Source organism: Rhinatrema bivittatum, chromosome 1, assembly GCF_901001135.1.
Source record: "Rhinatrema bivittatum chromosome 1, aRhiBiv1.1, whole genome shotgun sequence".
NCBI classification, from domain to species: Eukaryota; Metazoa; Chordata; class Amphibia; order Gymnophiona; family Rhinatrematidae; genus Rhinatrema; species Rhinatrema bivittatum.
In genome coordinates this window covers 746551280-746578892 of record NC_042615.1, presented here as the reverse complement: position 1 = coordinate 746578892, position 27613 = coordinate 746551280, and the positions used below count along the sequence as shown (strand labels likewise).

General features: G+C 42.7%; 1 protein-coding gene across 10 annotated transcripts in view; it reads right to left on the bottom strand.

Annotated features, from left to right (window-relative positions):
* Window positions 1-7498: 7498 nt before the first annotated feature.
* The window catches only part of DAB2 (DAB adaptor protein 2), a 259005-nt gene continuing 238890 nt past the window's right edge, over window positions 7499-27613 (bottom strand). For all 10 annotated transcript variants that reach the window (XM_029578230.1, XM_029578240.1, XM_029578259.1 and 7 more), the window contains 2 exons: window positions 13987-14069; window positions 7499-12944 (listed from right to left, as the gene is read on the bottom strand). In XM_029578230.1, coding sequence (XP_029434090.1) covers window positions 14001-14069 — 69 coding nt within the window. In that variant the 3' untranslated portion in view covers window positions 7499-12944; window positions 13987-14000. The remainder of the gene's footprint in view (window positions 12945-13986; window positions 14070-27613) is intronic.

The window sequence follows — 27613 nt, the reverse complement described above, 5'->3', positions numbered from 1 at the left end:
TGGCAGGTCTGAAGATCTTCAAAAGTGCACTAATACATTGCAATGTATTATTACTTAAGTGTTTTATGGATTAAAGTAAGGATTTTATATTTTATCCTCCATTGGATTTATAGCTAATGGAGGAATTGCAAAACAGGACTAATATGTCCATTGCGGGCAATACCATTTAAAACCCATGCTGCTGAATTTTGAATTATCTATAATGCTTTCAACATTGTATCAGGAAGGCCAAGATAGATTACAGTTACAATAATCAAGCTTTAAGACAAGCAATAATAACACTGTGCAAAAATCATCAGGAGTTAAATAAGGCTAAGCTTACAGAACAGTCTTAATTTAAAGAGTGTACTTCTCAAAACATTTTGAGTACTAAGAGAGAGATCAGATTAGTGAATGATTCCCAGACTTTTGACCTGCTTTGCTATGGGATCATAAAGCTGTCAAATTGAAAGTTGACAACAGTGGCATGCAGTAAGGGGAATCTACCCAGGATGATGACTTCTTTCTTGACAATATTCAAGGAGAATTTATTGCTAATTAACCAGCACTTAATGGCATTAAGATAGAATATAAGGGTGGCCAGAGCATTTGCTATTGTTAATATGATGGGAAGAAAAAGTGAATGTTTTCAACATATATCCTTTAGTTCAGACCTAAGCCTGCTATGAACTTACAAATGAGACCAATGTAAATATTAAAAAGGGTAGCTAAGAGTGATTATCCTAGGAGTACACCTATTCAGGCCCAGTACCACCGAGTGTGCAAACTGTGCAATTGCACAGGGTGGCACACCCAGTGGGGCAGCTTTGGGAGAAGGAAGAGGCCCATGCGGCCGCCGGTGGTCCCGACCCTACTGGCAGAAGAAGAGCAGGCCCATGATGCCGCCAATGTACCCGATCCCACCAACGGCAAAAGGAGGAGGCCCGTGTTGCCGCTGGTGGACCCGATCTCACCAGCAGCAGAAAAAGAGGGGGCCCACGGTGCAGCCAATGTACCTGATCACACAGATGGCAGAAGAAAGAAGCCACAGTAGAGGAAGCCTGTCCTGTGAGTGTTGAGGAAGAGGAGCTGCAGAATGGCTTTTCTCCACAAAGGAACCAGCTAGCAGCATCAGTGGAGGAATGACCCATGGACCCTGGCCACCTGGTCTAGGTTTGATGTAATATTTGTAGTTCTGCTCTTTCCTGGATAGTGTTTCTTTTTGAGTCCTGAGAGTTAGTCATGTTTATGGCAGATTTGTTTCTTGGCATAAACTGTATACTTGGCATGTTGCAATTAGCTTTTATTGGATTTATGTAAATATTATCCAGAAATACTATATGTGAGCTACTGAAACTATATAGGACCCATCTTTAGATATAAACGGCTCTTGCTTTGATATTTAAAAAATGGACCTATGTCCAGCATGCATAGAGAAGATCCTTACCCCTTTTCCCAGGTGAGAGAATGTGTACAAAAGTCACCCCCCCCCCCATCACTCTAGCCCTGAAATTAAATCTTTCCCTCCACCCTCCCAGCCCGCCCCCGAACCATTGCCACGCCCCTGGGCCCGGCCCTCCCGCCCATTTTACAAAGTCCTGGACCTTATGCGTGTCCCAGGGCTTTGCGCGCGCCAGCGGCCTATGCAAAATAGGCGTGCTGTCATGCGAGTGCCCTGCGCGCGTAAATCCAGGAGGATTTACGCGCGCAGGGCTTTTAAAATCTAGCCCTTAGGTTTTGGGTACTTGCCAGGTTTTTATGGCCTGGATTGGCCACTGTTGGAAACAGGATGCTGGGCTTGATGAACCCTTGGTCTGACCCAGTATGGCATGTTCTTAAGTGTATTACCCCATCTTAAAATCGCTACACTGACTGCTGCTAAACTATATAATGAGCCCAATTGAAAATTCTGATCTTGGTCAATGCTCTCTATGGCCATGGCCTGCTGTACCTGAGCAATCACCTAAACCTACACAAGCCCCTTGCCCTTTGCACTCAGAGCTATAAGCTTAACTAGCTGCGAAACACTAGCACCAGAGAAAGAACCTTTTCAGGACTAGTCCCAACATCTTGGAATTCAATGCCATCAAAATAAGATTAGAACCAAACCTAACTTTTCAAAAAAACTACTGAAAATATGGATTTTTAAAATTTGCCTTCACAATTTAGATGCCATTTACTGTCTACTGCAATTCATTGTACTAGTCGGTCCTGCGCTTCCTAAGGATATTTACAGCTCTTGCTACCTCATTATAATTAAACCTGTAGTTGAACCCAAAAGTGATCTACATTTCTGACTTGCTAAAATTCTACCCTGAATTTGTATAATTATGGCACTTTTTTTTTTTTTCCACTGAACACTACATCATGGGGGACAAAGCATACATGTATCCAAAAAACAAAAACCTGAAATCAAACAATTGGTTAAGTCTTCACCCCCATCAGTCAATACTTGGTGGAAGCATTTTTGTCAACAATTACAGCTGTGAGTCTGTTGGGATAGGTCTCTACTAACTCTCTATACCTAGATTAGTCAATATTGGATCATTCTTCTTCACAAAATTGTTCAAGTTCTGTCGTTCCTTAGGAAGCACCACATTCTTCAAATGGGATCCAAGGTGTATTTTCTTTCTTGCCAACTAACCAAACAGGCCAGATTTGTGAAGCGCTTGGGATATTGTCACATGCACCCTAGTGTTGGCCACAAAAGCTTGTAGCTCTTTCAAAGTTGCCACTGACTTCTTGGTTGCCTCTCTGATCAGTCTTCTTGCTTGATCATCCAGTTTGGTGAGATGGCTTGACCTAGGTAGGCTCTTGGTGGTGCAATACACCTTTCACTTCTTAATAATCATGTTGACCATTCTCCAAGGGATAGTCAAGAACTTTGTAATTCTTTTATACCCATATCCACACTGTACCTGTTACGCTTGGGCTCCGGTCAGGAGGCGTGAACACCACCCAGCAGGGTGGCTCCAGGTGGAGAGAGACAGGAAGCTAAAAACAGTGTCTGGTTCCAGGCTGGGTCAAGGCAGGCAGCAATAAGCAGTGTCTAGTTCAGGCTGGGTCAGAGGCAGGCGGCAAGGAGCAGAGTCTAAGTTCAGGCTGGGTCAGGGCAGGCGGCAATGAGCAGAGTCTAAGTTCAGGCTGGGTCAGGGCAGGCGGCAATGAGCAGAGTCTAAGTTCAGGCTGGGTCAGGGCACAGTAAGCAGGGCAAGGCAGGTCAGAAGGCCCGTAGGCCACACACCATAAGCGGGGCAAGGCAGGTCAGAAGGCCCGTAGGCCACACACACACAGAAGGCCCGTAGGCCACACACCATAAGCGGGGCAAGGCAGGTCAGAAGGCCCGTAGGCTCCACACACACAGACAGAAGGCCCGTAGGCCACACACCATAAGCAGAGCAGGGCAGGTCAGAAGGCCCGTAGGCCAGGTGAGAACAACGAGGAAGGAGGCCCGAAGGCCGCGCAAGGCAAGGCAAGGAAAGGCCCGAAGGCCGCGCAGGGCAAGGCAAGGAAAGGCCCGAAGGCCGCGCAAGGCTAGAGCAAGGAGCCCAGGTGAGCTCGATGCCGAAGCACCGAGGCAACTGTCAGGCAGGGTTATAAGGACACACCCAGAGCACAGAGTGGACAGATAAGATGGACTGGGCCTGTCCGGAAAGCCAGCACTAGAGGGACCCCTGGTGGTGAGGCGGTTGCACTGCAGCCAAAACTGTAACAGTACCCCCTCCTCAAGGCCTCCCCCTCCTCCTGGGTCCCATCTTAGCAGGGGGTACTCAAAGATGAGATCTGGCCCCTCCGAGGGCAACAACAGCTGGAGCCATTCAACAGGCTCAGATGGCTGAGTTAGAAAGTCTGTTAGTGGTACCGGTTTGAGCCCCTCCAGGGGTGGCAGCAGGACCGGTTTAGCAGGCTCTTCTCGGGGTAGTGCAGCAGGTTCGGGCCCCTCTCGGGATGAAACAGCAGGCTGGAACACCTCTCCGGGCGTTGTAGCAGGCTTGGCCCCCTCTTGGGGCGATGTAGCAGGCTTGGCCCCCTCTTGGGGCGATGCAGCAGGCTTGGCCCCCTCCTGGGGCGATGCAGCAGGCTTGGCCCCCTCCTGGGGCGATGCAGCAGGCTTGGCCCCCTCCTGGGGCGATGCAGCAGGCTTGGCCCCCTCCTGGGGTGATGCAGCAGGCTTGGCCCCTTCCTGGGGCGATGCAGCAGGCTTGGCCCCCTCTTGGGGCGATGTAGCAGGCTTGGCCCCCTCTTGGGGCGATGTAGCAGGCTTGGCCCCCTCCTGGGGCGATGCAGCAGGCTTGGCCCCTTCTTGGGGCGATGCAGCAGGCTTGGCCCCCTCTTGGGGCGAGGCAGCAGGCTTGGCCCCCTCTTGGGGCGAGGCAGCAGGCTTGGCCCCCTCTTGGGGCGATGTAGCAGGCTTGGCCCCCTCCTGGGGTGATGAAGCAGGCTCAGATGGCAGAGTAGCAAGGTTTGAAGCAGTGCACATAGAAGACTCAAGTAGCACTGCTGTGGGCTTGATACCTCGAGCCACACTCTGAGGCTCCTTATTTTGTTTCTGGAGGAGCAGTTTAGAGAAGGCACAGGCAGTTCTAGGACGTCTAGGGAATGTGCTCGTTAGTGTCTCAACAGCAGCTGTGGGCAGCAGAGCCCTGCTAGAGTTAATAAACTCACTCCGTTTGAGAGAAACCTGTTCCTGAGGCTCTAGCACTGGTGTCACAGAAGCCTTCTTGGCCAGGTAAGTCCTGGGTTTTTCTATCCACAAACTGCCAGCAAAAATGTCTGTTTTAGTTGAGCCAGAAACAGAATACTGGTTAGGAGAGCTGATAGCTTTTTTTAATGGCACAGCTGGTCCTAGAGCCGAACACCGGGGGCAGGGTTTGCCTGGTGGTAACAAACACGGAAGACAGGAGCATTTCCACCACCCTGGTTTAGGAGCCAGACAGTTCAAACATTCCTGATAGACAGAGACATTTTTCTTGTTGCAATTATTGCATGACCAGTGTTCCTGACCAACAAGTTCACAGGCTAGACAGTTCTGATAGCTTGGATAATTCAAAGTCTGACAGGAATTGCAGGTATAAAACTTTAAAGAAGGAGGCATCTTGAATTAGTGAAAAAGTTGACTCACCGGCAGGACACAGACCATCTCTTCCCCTGGAAATTTGATGGCTTCGGCATACTGTTACGCTTGGGCTCCGGTCAGGAGGCGTGAACACCACCCAGCAGGGTGGCTCCAGGTGGAGAGAGACAGGAAGCTAAAAACAGTGTCTGGTTCCAGGCTGGGTCAAGGCAGGCAGCAATAAGCAGTGTCTAGTTCAGGCTGGGTCAGAGGCAGGCGGCAAGGAGCAGAGTCTAAGTTCAGGCTGGGTCAGGGCAGGCGGCAATGAGCAGAGTCTAAGTTCAGGCTGGGTCAGGGCAGGCGGCAATGAGCAGAGTCTAAGTTCAGGCTGGGTCAGGGCAGGCGGCAATGAGCAGAGTCTAAGTTCAGGCTGGGTCAGGGCACAGTAAGCAGGGCAAGGCAGGTCAGAAGGCCCGTAGGCCACACACCATAAGCGGGGCAAGGCAGGTCAGAAGGCCCGTAGGCTCCACACACACAGACAGAAGGCCCGTAGGCCACACACCATAAGCAGAGCAGGGCAGGTCAGAAGGCCCGTAGGCCAGGTGAGAACAACGAGGAAGGAGGCCCGAAGGCCGCGCAAGGCAAGGCAAGGAAAGGCCCGAAGGCCGCGCAGGGCAAGGCAAGGAAAGGCCCGAAGGCCGCGCAAGGAGCCCAGGTGAGCTCGATGCCGAAGCACCGAGGCAACTGTCAGGCAGGGTTATAAGGACACACCCAGAGCACAGAGTGGACAGATAAGATGGACTGGGCCTGTCCGGAAAGCCAGCACTAGAGGGACCCCTGGTGGTGAGGCGGTTGCACTGCAGCCAAAACTGTAACAGTACCTTTCCATAACTCTGTCTTTGTAGTTACTTTGAGAGCTCCCTTTGTGCTCTTGGTTGGGTCTTTGACATGCACTACCCAGCAGAGAGAAATCAACAGAAACTGCTAAATTTATCCTGTCATCATGAGAATCACTATAATTTAACACAGGTTGAGGCAATTCTCTTCGTGTGGACTCCTGAAGGCAATTAGTTATACCAGAGTTTTATCTATTTATAAGGACCTTCGTTTTCAGTTTTTACATTTCTTTTCCTTTGAAGTTCAATATTATAAAAAAAAAATCAGAGGAAAAGTGACAAAAACAGGAGAAAAATCACTGGCTCGTTTTTCCTCTGATTTTTTTTTAAATTGAAATTCCCAGGAAAAATACAATAAAAATGGAAAACAAAGGTTCCAAAGTAGGATTGTTACAAACTTTTGGCATGTGTATGTGTGTGTATATGTGTATGTATGTGTGTGTAATGTATGTGTGTGTGAGTGTCTCTGTCAACACTTATCTAATTAAGCTATTTCATATATTTATTTCTACTTTCTAAGAAATTCAGGAATATGTCACTTGGCATTTGTGGGGTAGGATTTGTGGATACATGAAACAAACAGTTTTAATGCATTTTACTTCCAGGCTATAAGACAATAAAAGGTGAACATTTCAGAAGGGGGAGTAGACTTTCTATAGTTACTGTCTATGGTCATCATATCCGATTTCTAAAGAGACAGGCTAAGCCAGTCCTGGTTTTACTTTCATCTCAATTCTTTAATAGGAAAACTAGAAATAACCCATGGGATAATCAGTAGCAGTTTGTTGATTTTTGCTGAACAGATATTCAAATAGTTAAATCTGGCATCTTTAAAAATTGGAGGGATTTCAATTGTGGAATGTTCTCAACTGAGAAAAACCACAATGTGGAGTGATTGTGTGATGGATTTTGTAATTAATACATAGATCAAAAAAACATTAGGGAACTATTGTTATTAATATTCATTTCTCACAAAAGCAAAGAAACATTTCAGCAGAAAAAAACCCCTTATGGCCTATCTTGTCTGCGCAGTTGTTAAAGCTCATTTGCCTACTGTAATAAAAATTCATATAAGATCACAACACTGATAAATAGGACTTAAATATACAGCTATACAAAAACAATACATCCAAGTCTTATTTTATACAGAAAGTTATCTTTTATTATTTCATCAGAACATATAATAGCAATTTGGGGTCTTTTGTTAATAGAATTTTGCAACATTTATGGGTCCATTGGGATGAACATTTCCAGTTAATTGGAACCATTACATGATTTATATAGAAAAGTGCAAAAGAAAAGATATGTACAGTACAGATAACATACATGACTGGCATAAGTACTCAGTTTTAAAATCTATCCTTTTCAGAACCTGCCTAGGAATAGCGATCTCCAGTATAATATGCATGTGGGTAATCTGAACGAAAATGAAAGTGGAAATTACTTCAAACTGGTATTTATAATAATTGCACTTACGAGATTTCTGAAAAAAATGATGAAAAGAAAAACCATGGACAGATAATACAATATATTTTTTTTGTTAACACAAATACAGCGCCCAGCTTTTGGCTGATAGTTTGATCCCTGGCATAAACGGTTAATGAAGATTATATAGATTTTTTTTTTTTAAAGAATATATGCTTTTCTTTTTTTTTTTATTCAAAAGACTCGACTTGTAAGGAAATCTTCAATTTTTAACTAGAAAAAGATATGGTTGGGCCAGCCCTGTTGCTCAACCTGTGGTGCTGTGATGCAGGGGATCCTGGATTAGATACACTCTAGAGCGATGATGTGCTCAGACGTAAGAAGAAAGAGAAGGCAGCGGCGCTGAGGTTGCTCCTTGGAGGAAGTGACAACGAGGCTTCAATTAAGCCACTTGGGTCTATGCTAGCTGGGAAGGAGGCAGCAGCGGAGACTGCCAGGAAGAAAAAACATGTATATGATTAGGACCCTTCCTGGACCGCAGGCTAAAGTGCAAACAGTCGCGGCTGAGTAGCGGGAAAGAGCCAAAATTGCAGGAAGCAGTTGATCGGTAAAAGCCTCACTTAATTTTGCAGGAACTGTGGCTCCCGGAACACAGTATTAGGCCTCTATCGCAATTAAATTGGACCCTTAGATAGGATCATATCTTAGTTAAGCTGGTGCAATCGGCAAATCATATCTGCTCACCATCTTATTTTCAGGTATCTTCTCATAGTCAACATTTCAACAGAAATTAAACTAGGAGATAAACGTTTATGAAGTGGAAGTGTGGATCCTGCAAACTTTCGAAAAGCATTTATCCAAAACAGGTTTCTGAAACTGCATCAAAATTTTAGTATGAGAAACAATTATTCCATTCAGCACTTATCACATTAACTGAAGTTCCTTTCCAAAATGCAGTGAAACAAATGCTTGAGAACTCAGTTTGCCATTCAGGCACTTTTTTGAAAAGTGCAAAGTTTTTAAATTCAAACAGAGCAAACACTAATCAAACAAAATGTGTTCCAGAGTCTATTATAAGTTTCCAGTTTGGCCATTGCTTGAGTGACCCTTTTGTCTCCTTTGAAACAAGAACCTTGGGATGCGATTGCATACATTTGTGAGAAAGAAAAATGCGCTCTGGTATGCTACAAACTTTCCTATTCTTTCTTCAATTCTGTAGCCATAGTCCTGTAAACATCATATGCTCCTCACAGAATTATTTAGACAGCCTACTAGGCGGTGTCCTTTTGGATTACTGTTAGTGACGGATATGGGCATGATGGGCCAAAAGATCTTTGTTTCACTGTGCTACTTAAATTGTAGCAATAAAGTTGAAAATGGAGTAAAACTGTGTTTTAAACTAGTGTGAAGGCTTGATTGGGAGAAACAGAAGCACCGAAATGAACATCATTCATCATGGGCTTTTTTCCCATACTATGTTTTAAGGATAACTCTTTTGCAAATGGAACCCTTTATAATCACAATAAGGTACAAAGAGTTCACTACTGTATTGTTTGCAGATATAGAAGTGAGTATAGTACTCAAGAAAACAAAAATGAGTGTTTACTGGTGTGCCATTCAATTAAGATGAAGGATACTTAGCCATATATGAGTAATTTTTCAATTAGGTGCATACAAGACCCAGGCTGACATTCCTTTTAGCCTGCACAAACCCACATGATTATCAAACACACCGCCCATCTAATTTGTGTTTGAAGATCAGCTGGTTATGCAGATGATATATATATGTATGAACTTTAAGCTGGCTCAAACGAAGGCTTAGTCAACGCACTTACATACCCTCATTTGAGATCAGGAGCAGACTACTTATCTGTGTTTTCTCCTTAAAGCACAAAGAAAAAAAAAACCATCAGGCCAGAATACAGTTAAGCTCATAAAAATATTATGTAGTTTTTTCCCCCCAGCAATTCAGTATGCTGCTGGCTCACAATAACTCCGTAAACTAAAAATAGCACCAGATCAAATGACAGAACTTCAATACAAATATAAAATCTATGTTAAATGAAAAAGAGTGCTTGATGTATAAAGTTTCAGTGCTTTTAAGAGCCAATAATGGCAAAAAATACAAATGCCATTGTAATGCAGAAGTATTGGCATGTAAACTAGTTTCAGAGTCCCCATTAGATTTCATACCATTCTGTTTTGTGTTTCTAATCATGTGGTGACACATGGACAAATGAGTGACTTGGGGCCAGTTTGAAACGTATAAGCAGTGACGGCCATTTTCAAAGGTACAGCTCTTTGTATTCTTCCATTCACTCAACTCTCATATGTCGTACTTTTTGTGGGTAGGGTTTGATGGATCAAGATGCATGCTAACTACAAAAAAGAATTTTGCAAAAATTAAGGAAAACTGAACTAATACCCCAATCATATTAGTTTAGTTTTGGTTTTCATAAAATATTTCATTCTGGGTGATGGGGAGAGGAAGATCAAGGGGCACCTGACCATTCACTTTCAATGCAATAGCATCTGTACAATTGAGAGAAGAGTTTCTTCTTTACAAGTGTTCTTTTCTGTCTTTCTGGCTTTCTGTATTTGTGAGCTGGATTTGGAGAGTGAAATCTTGTTAGCAAGTGAGTGACTCAAAAGCAAAATATGAAATCTTAACAATGGTGATACTACTCACATGAATTTAAATTGGTTGTAATCCAACTACATTTCTGTTATACCATGTGGTCAATATATGTTCTAGATTTCTGTGTAATCATTTTGTAGGACAGAAATTATATCAGATTCTGGCAAGATGATCTTCTGCTTTGTCAATAAAGATCTTGATCCTGCCACAGTTGCACACCATGAGGTAACTGCAGCCTGACAGTCAACAGCTGATTAAAGGTTTATGTCAATCAAGTAAATTCCATTGCATTATTTAAAGAGGAAAATAAGAGACACCAACAATTCAAGGGTAGTGCTATTCTCTTTCTAAAAAATAAAGAAATATTAAATGCAAAGCTCATTGGTAGTGAAACATGAACAATCTTCATTTATATGTTTTTATACTGAACTGAGTGCCTTCAAAAAAACATCAGATTCATGACTTGGGAACCTGGAATTCTCATTCAGTTATCAATGGAATAGGAATCAGGTGGGCAATAAAAGGGCAAACTTCCCTAATCTACTCTGTTCTTTGCTATTATGTTTCGGTCCTATTTTAGAGGTACAATTGAGGGAGAGAAAGCAAATCAATCTCTCTATTTATTCAGACTCTTGCTTCTCCGCTGATATGGCTAATAAGAAAGTGAACAATGAGTGTAGTTTTTAGTTCTGTGAATTCCTATTCACTAGAAATTGAACTGAGATCATCAATGCATTTCACATTTCACCACCAACTTCTGACTTTCAATAGCTATCAATTGAAGATGGAATTTCACAGGTGATTTAGAGGTGAACTGACTATCCCCGCACCACAGTAATGAACCACCACATTTCAACCTACCTTCACCACTACCTACCCCAAAATCTCTTCTACAGTTAGAAATGGGACAGCATTTTGAATTAGCAAAGGATAATGATCTTCAAAAAAAGTTAAGTATTACTTTGCTACAGTGGTATGGAAGAAATAAAATTAATCTTTCCATCCTATTTTGATTGTCACTATATTCTTAGTAGCCAGTGCCGCCTTTTGTTTTCATTTAATTTGCATTACCAAATTAATGTATCACCAAGTAACTGTCTTTCAGAGAAAAGTGACTCCTACTTTTGGCAAAGTTCTGATAGTCAGATCAACGGCACCCAAGTGATGTTCTGGGACAAGGCAAACAGGAAGAGAAGGAGGAGGAGGAGGGAGACTACAGGTCTGTTAGCTGGTTTCTAAGTTTCCAGTTACGCAAACAGGAACTGTATTTTCCTTAGATGGGTTGGTCTGAGGATTCAGTACTGTGCACGGCCTTGCATAAGAAATGGGTTCAAATCCTGGGTCAGTTCTTCTGCTTACTGGTTCAACTGGAGCAGTGTTCACAGTGCCTGGAGGGAGAAGGGAGCCTCAGCCATCATTCAATGGCGGCACGACTAAAGGCCAATGATCGCAGGGCTTCTGGAAGTTCTGTCGCTGCATGGTTGAAAGGAGATTTAAGGTCGGGGGAAAAAAAATCCCCAGGTAGTTGCATATAAAGAATCACAGCTCTGTAGCCCAACATAGGCTAGTTCGAATTCAGCAGAAAGCCCAATGGAGCAGGAAGAAACCTCTGGGGCCCTCCAAAATAAAGCTTTTAGGAAAAAAAAACACTGTGGTGGCTCTTCACTTTTATTATAGCTGAATTTCACCTTGAGTAGTGGTATAAGGATGGACATACTTGACTCAGTATTAATATTTTCTACTTTCAGATTTGTTACTGTGTTTGTCACATGGGAAATGGTTACCATTTCAGGTGAATACTTACTTTCTCTTAGAATGCAATTTTTTTAAAATTGACACATAATCTGAGTTAATTTTGCCCATTCCTAGACTTGCTACAGTAGAATGTAAGTTTGAAAGTATTTCCCAGGATGGCATACTTGGATGTTAAGAGAGGAATCTGGTGCCTATGGTTAGAATTAGGGGGTCTGGTTTGCAGAGGGCATCCACTGAAATGTTGATCAACTAGTTATATTGCATGCAGCTTCCAAGTGGCCTTCATGGATGTCAACAGGTTTACTGTAAAAATGGTTTCTTACAGTTGAATCTAGACTCAAATTTTGTTGATACTTCATATAAAATGTTCTAGCTCAATAAGTATACCTGTAGAATAAAATGTGAAATAAAGAATCTGTATTTCACTTTGTAGTGTTTCTACTCTTGATCAGATTCTGTTATAACACAAACTAGATTGCCCCGAGCACATTGAGTGACTTGAAACATACAGAAAAGCTAATTCAATATCCTCCAAATATTGGGTCTTGCTGTATAGCCTATTGGCGAATCTACGATTAAGGAATTAGTAAAAACCAAAGCTCCTGAAATTTTTAGGCAATAGTGGACATATTTAAATTTTACAGAAGTGGCATTTCTACTACCTCATCCTCAAAGAGCTCTATTAACCATGTCAAATGTATTATAACCTGCCTTGGAATTCCAGGGTTCTTTAGTTTAACACTTTCAGTATTCTCATTTGCCTGTTACAAACATTAAATGATAAGTAGGTGTGGGGAAGGAAAAAAGTTAATGCTGATATGATCAACTTTTTCTTGGGTGATTTCAACTTTTTCTTGGGTGTCAACCTCATTTTCAATATATAAATTTTTTTTTTACTTAAACCTACAATCTTTACAAATAGCCCGTCACTCTGACAAATTTGGAGGATTCTTAAGAATAAACAGTATTGTTCTTAAAACAGACTTCAATAATTAATGGAACCAGTAACTGCTAGTGTCTACCTCAATCGACGCAGGCCTGTATGTTTTCCTATAGAGGGGCAGGGAATGAAATAAAAAACATTTATAAAAGTACAACAAAGAATATATCAAATGCAGGTTGATGAACTTTGGGCTAAAGGCATCACAGCTTGTTTTCCTTTGCAAGTTAGAAGAGTCTTAACTTGATGTCGACATCACTGTGTTTGAAGAGGAAAAAATAATTTGCATTAGTTTGTGGTATGCACAGATAAGGAAATATTATTAAAGGCATAAATATTCGTTAGTTCAAAGCGCAGGTAAGTATTCTTTTTGTTAGTTCAAGAAAGATATTTTAAAAATGTATAATGAGACAAGGGAAACTAATATACTCTCCCCCAGTTCTTAATTATTGACGAGGCATTAAACCATTTACTATAGCTGAACCAAAGGGCAAACGGGTGGAATTCACAGAGATGTACGGGTTTTAGGTTCAGGGCAGTTTAATCATTAAGCAGGATGTTTCAATAATGGCTCTGCCTACGAGGCAAGTAACACAGCAAAGTTAATTATTACTTTAAAACCTACTGAAACACAGCATTATTTTTGATCCACTGATCGGTTCATAAAAAATGGACACTGTCACCATAGGTCTGAAAGATTTTCATATACTGAAGAGACCTCAATATATGAAATTGTTTTTCTTGGGAGGGGAGGAAAGGCATGCCCAGCCACCGTGTCATGAGCCTTCATTTGTAAATGCCCAGGAATTTTGTTTTTTTTTTAAACTCCTCCATCCACTACAACAAGGGGCTTTGGCCAGAAACCTCAGACCATGGCATCTCTGGAACCAATTCTGGTCACTAGTGTCACCATTATCAAATGACCTCACCTCTCAACTCACCGCCCGGGGGGGCAGTGAACATCGAATGTAAACTTTTCGGTGCAGAATACATTTGGTATGTTATACAGAATTTGGAAATTTGCTAGAGACTGCCACTGTAAAGTCTGTGATCATTTATTATTGCATCTCTTTTGCTTCCCCAAAAAATATAAAACTCATTTAACAGCCACTGAATTGGAGGTACGTTCTTAAATTAATTTTTTTCTGGTTTGCCTATCGAGTGTGTAGAGAAATGGAGAACTGAACCAGTAGAAGAAATCCTTCCATTTAATAGGAACTTCCTGGTTCACTTTCAACAACAGTCCCTTCTATAAAGACACATGCGGAAAAATAAACCAAAAGTGACATATGAAACTTACAAAAAGAACAGATGTCATTCAAATGGATTTCCAAAAGGATCACCAAACGGATCAGAAGATGGAGGCTGCTGGGCTACCACTGTCTGTAAAATGAAATATAGCTGATTATTTTACTGGTCCAAATCTTCATGCTGTTTACTAAAACACAGGTCAAAAGGATTTCTGGGTGAATAGTAATGACATTCACGGGCATTATTGGAAACTATTGAACTTTTAAAGGTTACTGTTCACTGCTCATTTAAATTTCTTGCAAATGACTTTGAAATGCATTTCATGTGAGCTTCAAGTTAATTTCATTGAATATATTAGAAACAAAATGTATTTGAGGGAAACAGAGGAGAACAGGGCTTTAACTGAACAATTATCAGCCTATGGTAATCTATTTTCAAGTCCATATACTTCTGTAAGTTCCAGTTGTAGGCTGCTCATTATAACCGATACATTTCAGGCACATAAAATGTCAAGATGATCTGCCTCAATAAGGTGAGGGTCAGACTCTCTAATTTTGAGGGTCCTACCATTTGGATCATGCATATGATGAAGTGGACCCTTTTGGGAAACAGTGGGGTAGAATATTTTTTCTGATTGGCCATTCTCCCCTTTATGAATCTGGTCTCTATTTTCTCCACTAGTATTGGCATAAAGTCTCACATCGCTTCCAGGAACAATAACTCTAAACTTTATTTCTGAATTTTACAACCAGCCACTACATACATTCTGGTATAGAGTAAACATTTAATACTGAATACTCAGCGTTCAAGGGATACATAGACAGAGTAATACACACACTATTAAAACTTACATGACACCAAAGTTTCGATACCCTCCTCCCAGTCTACCTTACCCAACAGAAATTAGATCTTTCGAATCTTTCACTATTCCCCTTGCTCTGTTCCACAACTTCTGGGATAAAGAGTGTAAATCCTCAAAAATTCTCCACTGGTTGCACACACCCAAACCCAAAGACTATTCACAACCTCATGATTTCAAACATCTCTTCTTTCTATCCTGGGCCTCTCACTTGGGCAATGTGCAGGATCCCCCTGTCTCCTCCACACTCCAGTTCTCATTATAGTCCCCCTTGTCTTAGGGCACCTCTTCAACTTCTTCTCCAGGTGCTCTTTTCCTCAAAAGGCAAAATCACATCTCCTTCTACTCTTTCCAGCCATTTCCTCGGGGAAGGACTCTCCAATTCTCTACTCCATGGCCTTGGGCCTTTTCCCTTGAAGAGCAAAAGCCCCTGCAGAGTTCACTCCAACCCATCTAAGGAAAATACAATTCCTGTTTGCATAACTGGAAACTTTGCTCTTGAAAAGATTGAGAAATACTAGTCAAAGTTATACATGTTTAGATGTTAAATTTGTCCCCATATATGTAGAATGAATACCACTAACCATTTTAGTAGCCAACCTCTGGGCTGATTTTATCTGCATAACCACTGGCAAGTTAGATTCAAAGCACCGATAAGGAAGGCAAAGAGAGAATATGAAAAGAAGCTTGCCATGGAAGCAAAACTCATTTTAAAGACTTTTACAGGAACATTTGAAGTAAAAAGCCTGCAAGAGAGTCAGTTGGAACATTAGATGATTGAGAAGGACTTGGGGGCATTCAATGAAGTTAGCAAGTAGCACATTTAAGACTAATCGGAGAAAATTATTTCACTCAATGCACAATAAAGCTCTGGAATTTGTTGTCAGAGGATGTGGTTAGTGCAGTTAGTGTAGCTGGGTTCAAAAAAGGTTTGGATAAGTTCTTGGAGAAGTCCATTAACGGCTTTTAATCAAGTTTACTTAGGGAATAGCCACTGCTATTACTGGCATCAGTAGCATGGGATCTTCTTGGTGTTTGAATACTTGCCAGGTTTTTGTGGCCTGGATTGGCCACTGTTGGAAACAGGATGCTGGGCTTGATGGACCCTTGGTCTGACCCAGCATGGCAATTTCTTATGTTCTTATGATGATAAAGCCATAGCAGAGAGACCAACAGCCAAATTTTAAATCGCCCCTGCGCGCAAAAAATGGGGGTTATGCGCATGGCTGGGCTTTGCGCGCACATCTTCAAAGGGTTCCGGCCATGCATGTAACCCCCATTACGCCCCAAAGTGCCGGGCCCAGATAAAGGGGTGGTCCAGATGGTGGGGCTGGAGGCGGCCAGTACAGCAGCTATTTGCCTCTGTACCGGGGAAGGGCATCCTGGCGCACGTAAGTTGCTACTGCTCTGTTGAAGCAGTAAGCAATAAAAAAAAAAAAGGGGTAAGAGAAAGGGTTTAGGGGTAGGAGGAGAGGGGAAGGTGAAGGAAGGTTAGGGAGGAGGAAAGTTCCCTCCCAATTCGCTCCAATTAAGGAGCGGACTGGGAGGGAACAGGGGAAGGCCTCGATGTGTCTCAGCACGGAAATTGCACTTATCTCCCCCCCCCCTTGCGTGCACGGATTACAAAATCCGCCGCGCATGTGCCACTTGTATTTTATAACATGCGCGCATGTTATAAAATATGTACATCCATGTGCGCATGCCGGGTTCCCATGCGCACATGAATGCATGCGTGTATCTTTAAAAATCTACCCCAAATGAATTATTTACTTTGGTTTTTATTGAGGAAGATGTAAGTGATAACCAAGCCAGAAATTATATTCAAGGAGGTGATTCAGAGGAACTGAACCTGGAAGATATACTAGGACAAATTGACTAACTAGAGTAGCAAATCACCTGGACTAGATGGTATACATCCCAGAGTGCTGAAAGAACTGAAAAATGAATTACGGTCCTGCTACTGGGAATTTGTAAACTATCATTAAAATCATCTAGGGTACCTGATTGCTTCACCAATCTGCTACATTTTTTAATGGCGTAAATAAAGATGAAGATAAAGGTGAGCCAGTTGATATAGTGTATCTGGATTTCTGGAAAGCATATGACAAAGTCCCTCATGTCAGCAGAAATTAAAAAGTCATCAGATAGTGGGCAGTGTCCTATTGTGGATAACAAACTAGTTAAAAGTCAGAAAACAGGAAGTAGGGCTAATTGGAAAATGTTCCCAATGAAGAAAAATGGATAGTGGAATGCCCCAGGAATCTGTTCTGGGACCACTGCTTTTTAATATATTTATTCATGATCTTGAAATGGGGATGAGTAAGGTGATCAAATTTGCTGATGACACAAAATTATTCAAAGTTGATAAATCACAGGAGGATTTCCTGAATGGTAACTCCACATTAGGAGTTACCATTCAGGAAAATGATTTAGGTGTCATAGTTGAAAATACATTGAAATCTTCTGCTCAGTGTGCAGCAGCAGCCAAGAAAGCAAATAGAATGCTTGGGATTATTAGGAAAAGAATGGAGAATATCATAATGCCTCTTATCGCTCCATAGCGTGACCTCATCTTGAGTACTGTGTGCAGTTCTGGTCACCACATGTCAAAGATATAGCAGAATTAAAAAAGGTACAGAGAAAGGCAACTAAAATGATAAAAGGGATAGAACTAGTCCCCTATAAGGAAATACTAAAGAGATTAGGACTCTTCAGCTTGAAGAAGAGACATGAGCAGAGATGATATTAAAAAGGTTTATAAAATAATGAGCGGAATAGAATGAGTAAACACTGTTTACTCTTTCAAAAAGTACAAAAACTAGGGGACACACAATGAAGTTACTAGGTGATATATTTTACTCAATCATAATTAAGCTCTGGAATTTGTTGCCAGAAGATGTGGTGACAACTATTAATGTAGCTGTGTTTAAAAAAGGTTTGGACAAGTTTCTGTAGGAAAAAATCAATAAACAGTTACTAAAATGGAGTTGCAAAAAAAAAAAAAAATCCATTGCTTATAAGTAGCTTGGAATCACTGTTTGGGATCCTGCCATATACTTGTAACCTGGATTGGCCACTGTTGGAAAGAGGATACTAGGCTTGATTGATCTTTGGTCTGAACCAATATGGTAAGACTTATGTTCTTATGGATTTATATCCTTTTGGAGGTGCAGTCTTCAGAACTGTACTTCAACTGAGGTCTCACCAGGGACTTATAAAAGGGCAATATCACCGCCTTTTTTCTGCTCTAACCAATCCTCTCCCTATTCACAAAAGCATCTTTCTGGCCTTTGATAAGCATTTCTCTATTTGCAATCTCACTTTCATACATTTAGAAAATGCCAGATATAGGGATAAAATAAGTTATTGACCACTATAAAATCTTGAAATATTACAGCCAAATTTTTACATAAAATGGCTACGGGCGTAAAAATCAGCACTTACGCGTGTGGCTGGGCCCTGCACATTTTCAAAAGGGCCCAACCAAGTGCGTAACTGCCAATACAAGCACAAGTGTGCTGGGCCCTGAAAAAGGGGAGGGGCAGCCAGGGCGTGGTCTGAGTGGGGCGGGACAGAGGCCGGCCGGGAGAGCAGCCATTAGCCGCAGTTCTGGGCAAACGTGTGCCAGCAGCTGGTCAGCGTGCACAACTTGCTTCTGCTCAAACGGAGCAGTAAGTTAAAAAAAAAATTACTTTTAGTTAGGTAGGGGGTAGGGGTTGGGGTGGAGAGGGGAAAGGGAAGGAAGGTTAGGCAGAGGCTTAGGGAAGTTCCCTCCCACACGTACCTTTTAAAAGCTTCCCCTTAGTTTGCAAATGACAGAAATTCTTCAATAGCAACATAACATTTATGCACAAAAGTTATCTTGGGGGGGAGCTTGTATTACATTTTTAAATACAAAAATTAAGTTTCCTTTTATTTTTGATGTCGTGTTAACTTTTGGTTGCTAAATTTTTGGTTTTTTTTTAAACTTCATTTTTATTGAGTCAGAGGGAGTTACGACGCTCTTGGCCACAACAGACAAGTAAACAAAAGCAGCCATGAAAGCAGCAAAATATATTAATTTGTAATTTATTTTATGCAAATCGGAAAATGCACATGTGAGATTTTTCCGGTTTTCAACACAGCCAAAATATATCAATCAGGTTTTGAAGCAATACATGTCCGACGATGACTGCATTTTTCTCCCAAGTCTGCTTTATAATTGATGTCTATTTATTATGGGCTCTTTGAAATGATAAAAACGTGCAATAGGCCAAACAAAAACTGCATAGCAATTTGTGTGGTTTTTTTTTTTTTTTTTAAACTGAGCCCTGGAACTGTACTGCTCACTAGCAGCACATGGCACAACTACACAGGAAACCAAGTTGGACTCCTGAGTCTGGCTCCTGTTCCTAGAGTCAGTGGGTACTGTGGAGCTTCAGAAACAGCACTCTCAATTCCTGCTGGGGAGAGATGTACAGTAAATACTCAGTGACAACTACTAACAAGGTTCAGGTCATATGTATACCAAGTTCCAGAGGAATAGATTTCATTGTTCATTGTGCTGGCTGGTCTTCATAAGAGGGGAAGCCTGGGCTAGATGGGCAGGCAGAAACCCCTAGGGTAGATGCAAATGAAGGTTGGAGAAGAGACGGCTGAGGGGGGATATGATGGAGGTCTTTAAGATCTTGAGAGGTCTTGAACAAGTAGATGTGAATCGGTTATTTACACTTTCGGATAATAGAAGGATTAGGGAACATTCCATGAAGTTAGCAAGTAGCACATTTAAGACTAATCTGAGAAAATTCTTTTTCACTCAATGCACAATTCATTTCTGGAACATGTTGCCAGAGGATATGGTTAGTGCAGTTAGTGTAGCTGGGTTCAAAAAAGGTTTGGATAAGTTCTTGAAGAAGTCAATTAACTGCTATTAATCAAGTTGACTTAGGTAATGGACTCTGCTGTTACTGGCATCAGTAGCATGGGATCTTCTTGGTGTTTGAATACTTGCCAGGTCTTGTGGCCTGGTTTGGCCTCTGTTGGAAACAGGATGCTGGGCTTGATGGACCCTTGGTCTGACCCAGCACGGCACTTTCTTGTGTTATGTGCTATCATGCAGCCCATTTAGAGGATGATTCTAAGTCAGTTGAAAATCCAAAAGAGGAAGAAGTAAATGCAAAAATAAGAGCATACTTCCTGTGAATTGTGACTCTCTCTTTAATAGGGCCCAGTATGGGCCAGAAATTGAAAACATGGTTGTTCAACCAAGCTTACCCAGAATAAAAAGTCATCAACCAGTACCAATGTAGACCACAATACGTCTACTCCCTTTCCTCATATTGAGGAACTATGTATTTTTTGTTATATTCCCTTCTCCTCACCGCGAGGATCCTTGTTTTGTTTACCCTGTCTTTTCTTAGCTGCCTATCGTTACTCCCCTCCCAGTTCGAACTTCCCTGTTATAATGTAATTTTCCAAACTTAACTTGTTGATTGTAAACCGGCATGATGTCCACAACGAATGCCGGTATATAAAATGTTCTAAATAAATAAAATAAATAAATAAAATAAATTCACAAGAAATACAGGAACAAGAAGATAAGTAAGCAAAGAATTGAGCATCTTATTTTTACATTCAGTGGATGTATGCCTCGTGTACATATGTGACTTGCATTTCATTGCAGCCAAACTTCGGCTGCCAGTGAGGAATGCTGCTTGCAGTGAAATCAAATATGATTCATCACATATTTTTAGGGGTAACAATAGATTAAATTATTTATCCAACTAAAATTGGCTATGCAACAGTTAGTGTGCTTGTCTTCATATTTCTAACTGTATGTGCAAGATATCTATTTTGAGCAATTTTATGCACAGTTATGTATCTTGAACTGTATAATTTTTGTTTATAATAAAAAAATGCACAAAAATGCATTTTTTAAACCATCTGCTTTGTTTTACTCTTTTTCCCTGTCCTTTGGCAGAGGATAACATATACTTTTTTTTTTATACATTTTAAAAGAGATAAAGCAGGAAATGTAGGATATTTTCTGGACTTCACATTATTTTTACTGCATTTTTTCTTTGAAATAAGAAATTACTACTTCACTGATAATTTCCTTTTCTTCAGGATGGTCCGTTGAATCCAGGACCAGTGGGTTATGCACCTCTACCAGCAGATGGAGACAGAGCAAACTGACATCACATTATATATACTCCTGCAGTGACCTCAGCTTGCCAGAATTCTCTTCAAAAGCAAATTGTGGATAGACTGGCAAAAAACCTGATTAAAATCAGATAACTATTTCAATACTCAGCCAACAGGAAATACTGAGTTCAGACAAGAAATGTATGAACACTAGTCTAGGGACTGGATTAACACTTAACAGTAATACCTGTAACACAGTCATACGGCAGCCAAGGGTGGGAAGCTGGATTCATCTGACCATCCTAAAGAAAAGTTAATGATCAGGAAAGTAGTAATTTCTCATTTCTTAGTGTCTGGTCAGATGAATCCAGGACCAGTGGGATGTACCCAAGCTACTCCCAAATAGGACGGGAAGCTGTCTGCAGTCCTGTCAAAACTGCACGTGCAAAGGCTGCATCCTCCCAGGCCTGCATATCCAGACGATAATACCTGAGAAAGGTGTGTAAGGAGGACGTCGTCGCAGATCGACAAATGTTGATGGGAGATAACAATTTAACTTCAGCCCATGATACTGCCTGAGCCCTAGTGGAATGAGCCCTGACTAGGTAATGGCTTTTTTGAATCCACATATGTGCCGTTACTTCCTCCTAACCCAGCGAGCTATTGTCGCCCAAGAAACTGGCTCTCCCTGTTTACTACCACCATGGAGGACAAACAGGCAGTCTTTCTTTTGTAAAAGCTTATTAACCTCCAGATACTTGATGTTTCTCTTGATATCCAAGTATCATAACAGGTGATACTCCTCTAAATCTCTTTCCCTGCCAGAGAAGGCAGGGAGATGGGCTGATTCAAATGAAAATCAGAGACTATTTTCAGTAAAAAAAAAAGGAAGGAGCAGTATGCAGCTGTATTGCACCTGTAGTCACCCGGAGGAATGGCTCCCGGCAATACAAGGCCAGAGCTTGGAAGTTCTGCGTGCAGAACAAATTGCCACACGAAACACTGTTTTCAGGGTGAATAACCACAAGGAAAAAGGCTACGCATCAGTTTAAACGTGTGACCCGCTAAGAAATCCAACATCAAATTAAGACTCCTCAAGGGTACTGGGAACTGCAAGGGAGGACGAAGATTTTCACTCCTTTCAGGAAACGGGCCACATCAGGATGAGCCAACAAGTATCCATCATTCACCTGATCCTTGAAAGAAGCGAGAACCGCTGCCTGTACCTTTAAGGAATTAAGGGCCAACCCTTTATTCAATCCATCCTGCAAAATTTCCAAAATGAGCAGGATCTTGACCAAACAAGGAAGAGCACCTCAATCTTCACATCAGGCCTCAAATACTTGCCAAACCCACACATAGGCAAAGGAAGTGGAGAGCTTTCTAGCTATTAGCAAGGTGTAAATCACTGCTGCAGAGTATCCACGTTTCAACAAGCGAGCCCTTTCAAGGGCCATACCATAAGACAAAAAATGTACTTGGATCTTCGTGAAGAACAGATCCCTGCCACAACAGAGTACTGTGCACCAGAAGTCAAAGGGGCAAAGTCCACCAGGAGTCATCGCAGATCCGCATACCATGGTCTCCTGGGTCAATCTGGAGCAAACAAGAGCACCATCCCTCTGTCGGGTTTGACCCTCCGAATCAATTTGACCATGGGCCAAGGAGAAAAGGCATACAGCAACTTGTTTTCTGGCCACTCCTGCATGAGAGCATTGATCCCCAATGACTTTGGATCTCTCCTACGACTGAAGAATCGAGAAACTTTCGCATTGCGAGACGTCGCCAGGAAGTCTAGAAAACAAAAGACCCCGGCGATCCAGAATCAGCTGAAATGCCTCATCTAACAATACTCATTGTCCTGGGTCCAGACTCTCCCTGCTGAGAAAGTCTGCTCTTCCTGCTATGTGCAAGGCTGAGATCATCTGGAGATTCACTTCAGGCCATTCCATAAGTTGATCTATTTCCTGCGACATTTGCTGGCTCTTGGTTCCTCCCTGCCGATTGATGTAAGCCACAGTCATGCATTGTCTGACACCATCCAGACCGCTCAACCCCGCAACCCGTTGACGAACTGTAAACATGACAACCTGACCACCCTGGCTTCCAGCCGATGGATGTTCCAGAAAGACTCTTCTGCATTCTAGCACCCTTGTGCTGTCAGTTCCTGACAGTGGGCTCCCCAACTGAGGAGGCTTGCATCTGTCATGAGAACTAGCCAGTACGGAGATTCTAGGGAAACTCTCTTCCCTAGATGATCAGTTTGTAGCAACCATTGCAGTTGGGAGGAGACCTCCATCAGCAGGTGGAACTGAATTGAATAGTCCTGAGACTTAACTCCACCGAGACAGCCGGGAGCGCTGGAAAGGACACATTTGTATCCTTGCTCATGGCAGCACTTCCAGGTTGCCACCATTAAACCAAGCACTTGTAGACAAGACCATACAGTCAGGCGCAGAGTGTTCAACAACTGACGCAGCTGTGCCATAAACTCCTGAATACGAGTTTCTGGCAGGAAAACCTTGCCATGCTGAGTGTCAAACTCAACCCCGAGGTATTCCAATGACTGAACAGGTTGAAGACTGCTCTTGGCCAGGTTCACCACCCAGCCAAGCTTCTGCAACAGAGAGATCACCTTGAGGGTCAGCAGCGACTTGGCTCAAATCAACCAGTCGTCCAAATACAGGTGTACTAGAATCGCATCCTCTCTACTCTGCCGCGATTACTATTACCTTGGAAAAGGTCCTGGGAGTGGTAGCCAGACCAAAAGGCGTGCCCGAAACTGATAATGGTGACCCAGAACTGTGAAATGTAGAAAATGATGCTCTAGTCAGATGGGAATGTGAAAATATGCCTCTGACAGGTCTAGAGAGGTCAGAAATTCCCTGGACTGCATGCTATTATCACCGAGCATAAAGTTTCCATGGGAAAATGAGTCACCTGCAGATGACAGTTGACACCTTTGAGATCCAGAATAGGACGAAAAGAGCCCTCCTTCTTGAGCACAACAAAATAAATGGAATATTGCCCCATATTTACTTAAGATCCGGGCACAGGAACCAAAGTCCTCAGACTGAGGAGCCTTGCTAATGTACCCTCCTCCACCTGTTTCTTCTGCGAGGAGTGGCAGGGAGACACCATGAAAACATCCCGAGGAACACTGCAAAACTCCAGTGCATATCCTTCTCATATTACATTGTGATCTTAACCCACCTCCAATAAAAGAGAGAAAGACGTCCCTCTATCTCCTGTTCCCAGGGGTGGGTTGGTACATCTTCATTGGGAGGCTCAGGAGGGTCCACTATCCGAGCCTGCGCCCTGTCTGGGTTGAAAAAACTGTGACTCATTGAAAGGCCAAGACCTCTGAAAGGTCGCTCCTCTATAGGGTTGAAAACACCTGGATCCCTTAGCATGATATCCCATGCTAAATGAGCGTGGTTCCTGTTTCTTATCCTTCGGCAATCGAAGAACCAATGATTCGCCTCACTTACTGTCCAATTTTTCCAAACAGGAGTGAGCTTTTAAAAGAATAATTTTGTGAGGTTAGCTTTGGAGGTTGCATCGGCCGATGAATTTTCTCAGCCATACCAGCTGCCCAGCCACTATTATGGAAGCCATCCCTCTGGCTGAGGTGCGGACCAAATCACAGCATGCATCTGCCAAGGTGGAGGCTGCTGGTTCCATAACTGTCCTGGAATTCACCCCAGAGTCAACCTCCTGAGAGAGAAGTAAACAAGAGTGAGCCACCAGGGAACAACAAGAGGTGATCTGCAAGGTCATTGCCTTTGCTTCAAAGGGTTGCTTAAGGATAGCCTCAATCCTCCTATCATGTACATCCTTCAAGGCTGCTCCTCCCTCCATGGGGATAGTCGTCCACTTGGAGACTGCACAAACAAGTGCATCCACCTTCGGAAAATGTAAACGTTCTCTCACCACTGGATCCTTCCACAACCCAACTCTTTGAAATTAGCCTCTGGGATCCCGCACTCAAGATCAAACAATTCTTGAATGGCCTCCATCTCAGGGAAAGAAACAAGAGGCTTTATACAAGGAAAACAAAATGGGATTTTTCTTTGGCTTAGAGATGGAATCCACCCCAGGTACTTCCAGCATTTTCAAGATCTGGGAAATCAAGGCTGGCAGTTCATCTCTATGGAAGAACTGCAGCATAGTCCTATACGGTTCCAATCCCGGAGTAATTTCTCCATCCTCGAATGAATCAGGATCGGCCTCATCATCCGTGCCATTCGGATCCTTACTGGGCAAACCTACTGCCGATCTAGGGGTAAGAGAGAGTCCCCCACCTGTGACACTGCCCTGGTAGCATTGGACGGGGCGGAGGACTGCGCCTGAAGAAAGAATTGCAATCCCTGGAAAATTTCTACCCATGAAATGGTAGAAGGATCCATGCCAAAACCAGAATGCACCTGAGGTGTACTCACTCAGCTATCCTCCCCCACTGACAAACCAGTTAAGGGAGTTCCAAGATCAGGTGCCCCTCCTGACATGTCTTTAACCAGACCTTCATCTGGTTGGGAAGAACCAGGCTTAGTAAAATCAGAGGAAGTTAATTCTCCTTGAGCTTCCAAACAGCTCTGGCTCAAGCTAGTGGGCACACTTAGCTGAGATACCTGAATATGACACTCAGCTCAGAGGGAAAGGTGCTTAGGTTTCTTAGCTATAGGTGCCATTAAGCTGTCAGTACACTTAACAGGCAACTGAAGTGCATGTCCAGCTTTATTTATATACACACCCCCTAAAATAAATATAGGTGTCCAAAACTTAGGTATCCCAAAACCTAGTCACCCTAAACTTAGGTGTCCCTATGGATAGGCGCCGTAATACTATTTATTTAAAACCTTTTCTATACCGGTGTTAGTGTGAACATCACATCGGTTTACATCATAACAAAATGCTTAGAAAATACATTTAACAAGGGTACAACATGGTAAGGGCAGGGTGCACGCAGAGAAAGCATAGAATAACAGCGCAACTGGCGAGATATTCTTAATATAAGTAACTATTGGTATATATCATGCTCGATAACATCATAATTGTATAAGAGTGCATATAATCACAGAGTACAATGGTGTTGGCGGGTAGTGGATTAGGAGGAGGCAGGTTGTGGCAGGGGGAAGTGGTTAGTCAGGAAATGCCCTTTTAAACCACCATGTTTTTAGTTTTTTTTCTAAATTTGAAGTGACAGGATTCGAGACAGAGTGTTGAAGGCAGGGAGTTCCAGTGTGAAGGGCCTGCAATTGTGAGGGCACATTCTCTTGTGGTAGATAGGTGTGCCATTTTTTAGGGAGGGCACATGAAGGGTTCCTTTGTTGATTGTTCTGGTGGGACGATTTGGGTGTGCGGAGGTGAAAGGATGGTCGAGCCAGTTGAAGTGGTGGGAGTAAATGGCTTTATGGGTGATTGTGAGGGTTTTGTAAAGAATGCGCGAAGGGATGGGGAGCCAATGCAGGTCTTTGAGAATGGGAGTTATATGGTCTATTCTGCGGACATTTGTTATGATTCTTGCCATGGCCTTTTGGAGCATTTGTAGGGGTCTTATGGTGGAGTAAGGGAGTCCTAAGAAGAGTGAGTTGCAGTAATCTAGTTTTGATGATAGGGTGGTTTGGATCACTGTCCGGAAATCATGGGAATGAAGTAATGGCTTGAGTTTCCTAAGCACATTAAGTTTGAAGAATCCTTCTTTAAGGATGGAGCTGACATGTTTCTTCAGATTTAGTTGTTGGTTAAGGAGTACTCCAAGGTCTCTTACAAAACGTTGTGCAGTGATGAGCTTGAAGGCTGGGTCAATAGCAAAGGAAGATTTAGGGGTGGAGTGGTGAGAGATAAATAGTAGTTCGGTTTTTTTTTTTAGTGTTAAGGGCGAGGTGGAGATTGGTAAGAAGGGAGTTGATTGATTTGAGGCAGGTCTTCCAGTGAGCTAAGGCATCAGATGGAGGTGTGGATTGGTATGATGATTTGAACATCATCGGCATATAGGTAGAATTTTAGATTGAGATCTGAGAGGAGTTGACAGAGGGGTGTGACGTAAATATTGAAGAGGGTGGAGGAGAGGGAGGAACCCTGAGGGACTCCATTAAGGAGAGGATAGGGGGCGGATACGGCATTACCTATTTTCACAAAAAAATTTCTGTTGGAGAGGTAGGAAGAGAACCAAAGGAGGGCTAAGCCTGAGAGGCAGATATCTTTTAGACGGGTGAGAAGATGGTTGTGGCATATGGTGTCAAATGCCGCTGAAATATCTAGAAGGGCAAGGATGTAGCTGTTCCCTTGGTCCATGCCTCTGAGGAGGTGATCGGAAAGGGTGTGAAGGAGGGATTCCGTATTGAAGTGTTTACGGAAGCCAAATTGTGCAGGGTGAAGGATCTTGTGGTCATCGAGGTAGTCTGTCAGTTGTGAGTTGACGACTTTTTCCATTATCTTGGCTATAAAAGGGAGGTATGAGATGGGGCGGAAGTTGGCGGGGTCCTTCGGGTCCAGAGAGGGTTTCTTAAGGAGGGGTTTAACCGCTGCTTGTTTTAGTGTGTCCGGGACTATGCCTGTGGAGAGGGAATAGTTGATGATGTCAGATATGGACTTCACAATGGAGGTTGGAGCAGAGAGGAGTGCTTTGGTAGGGATGGTGTCATTGGGGGTGGGAGGTTGGTCTGAGCTTTTTAGGATAGATTCAACTTCT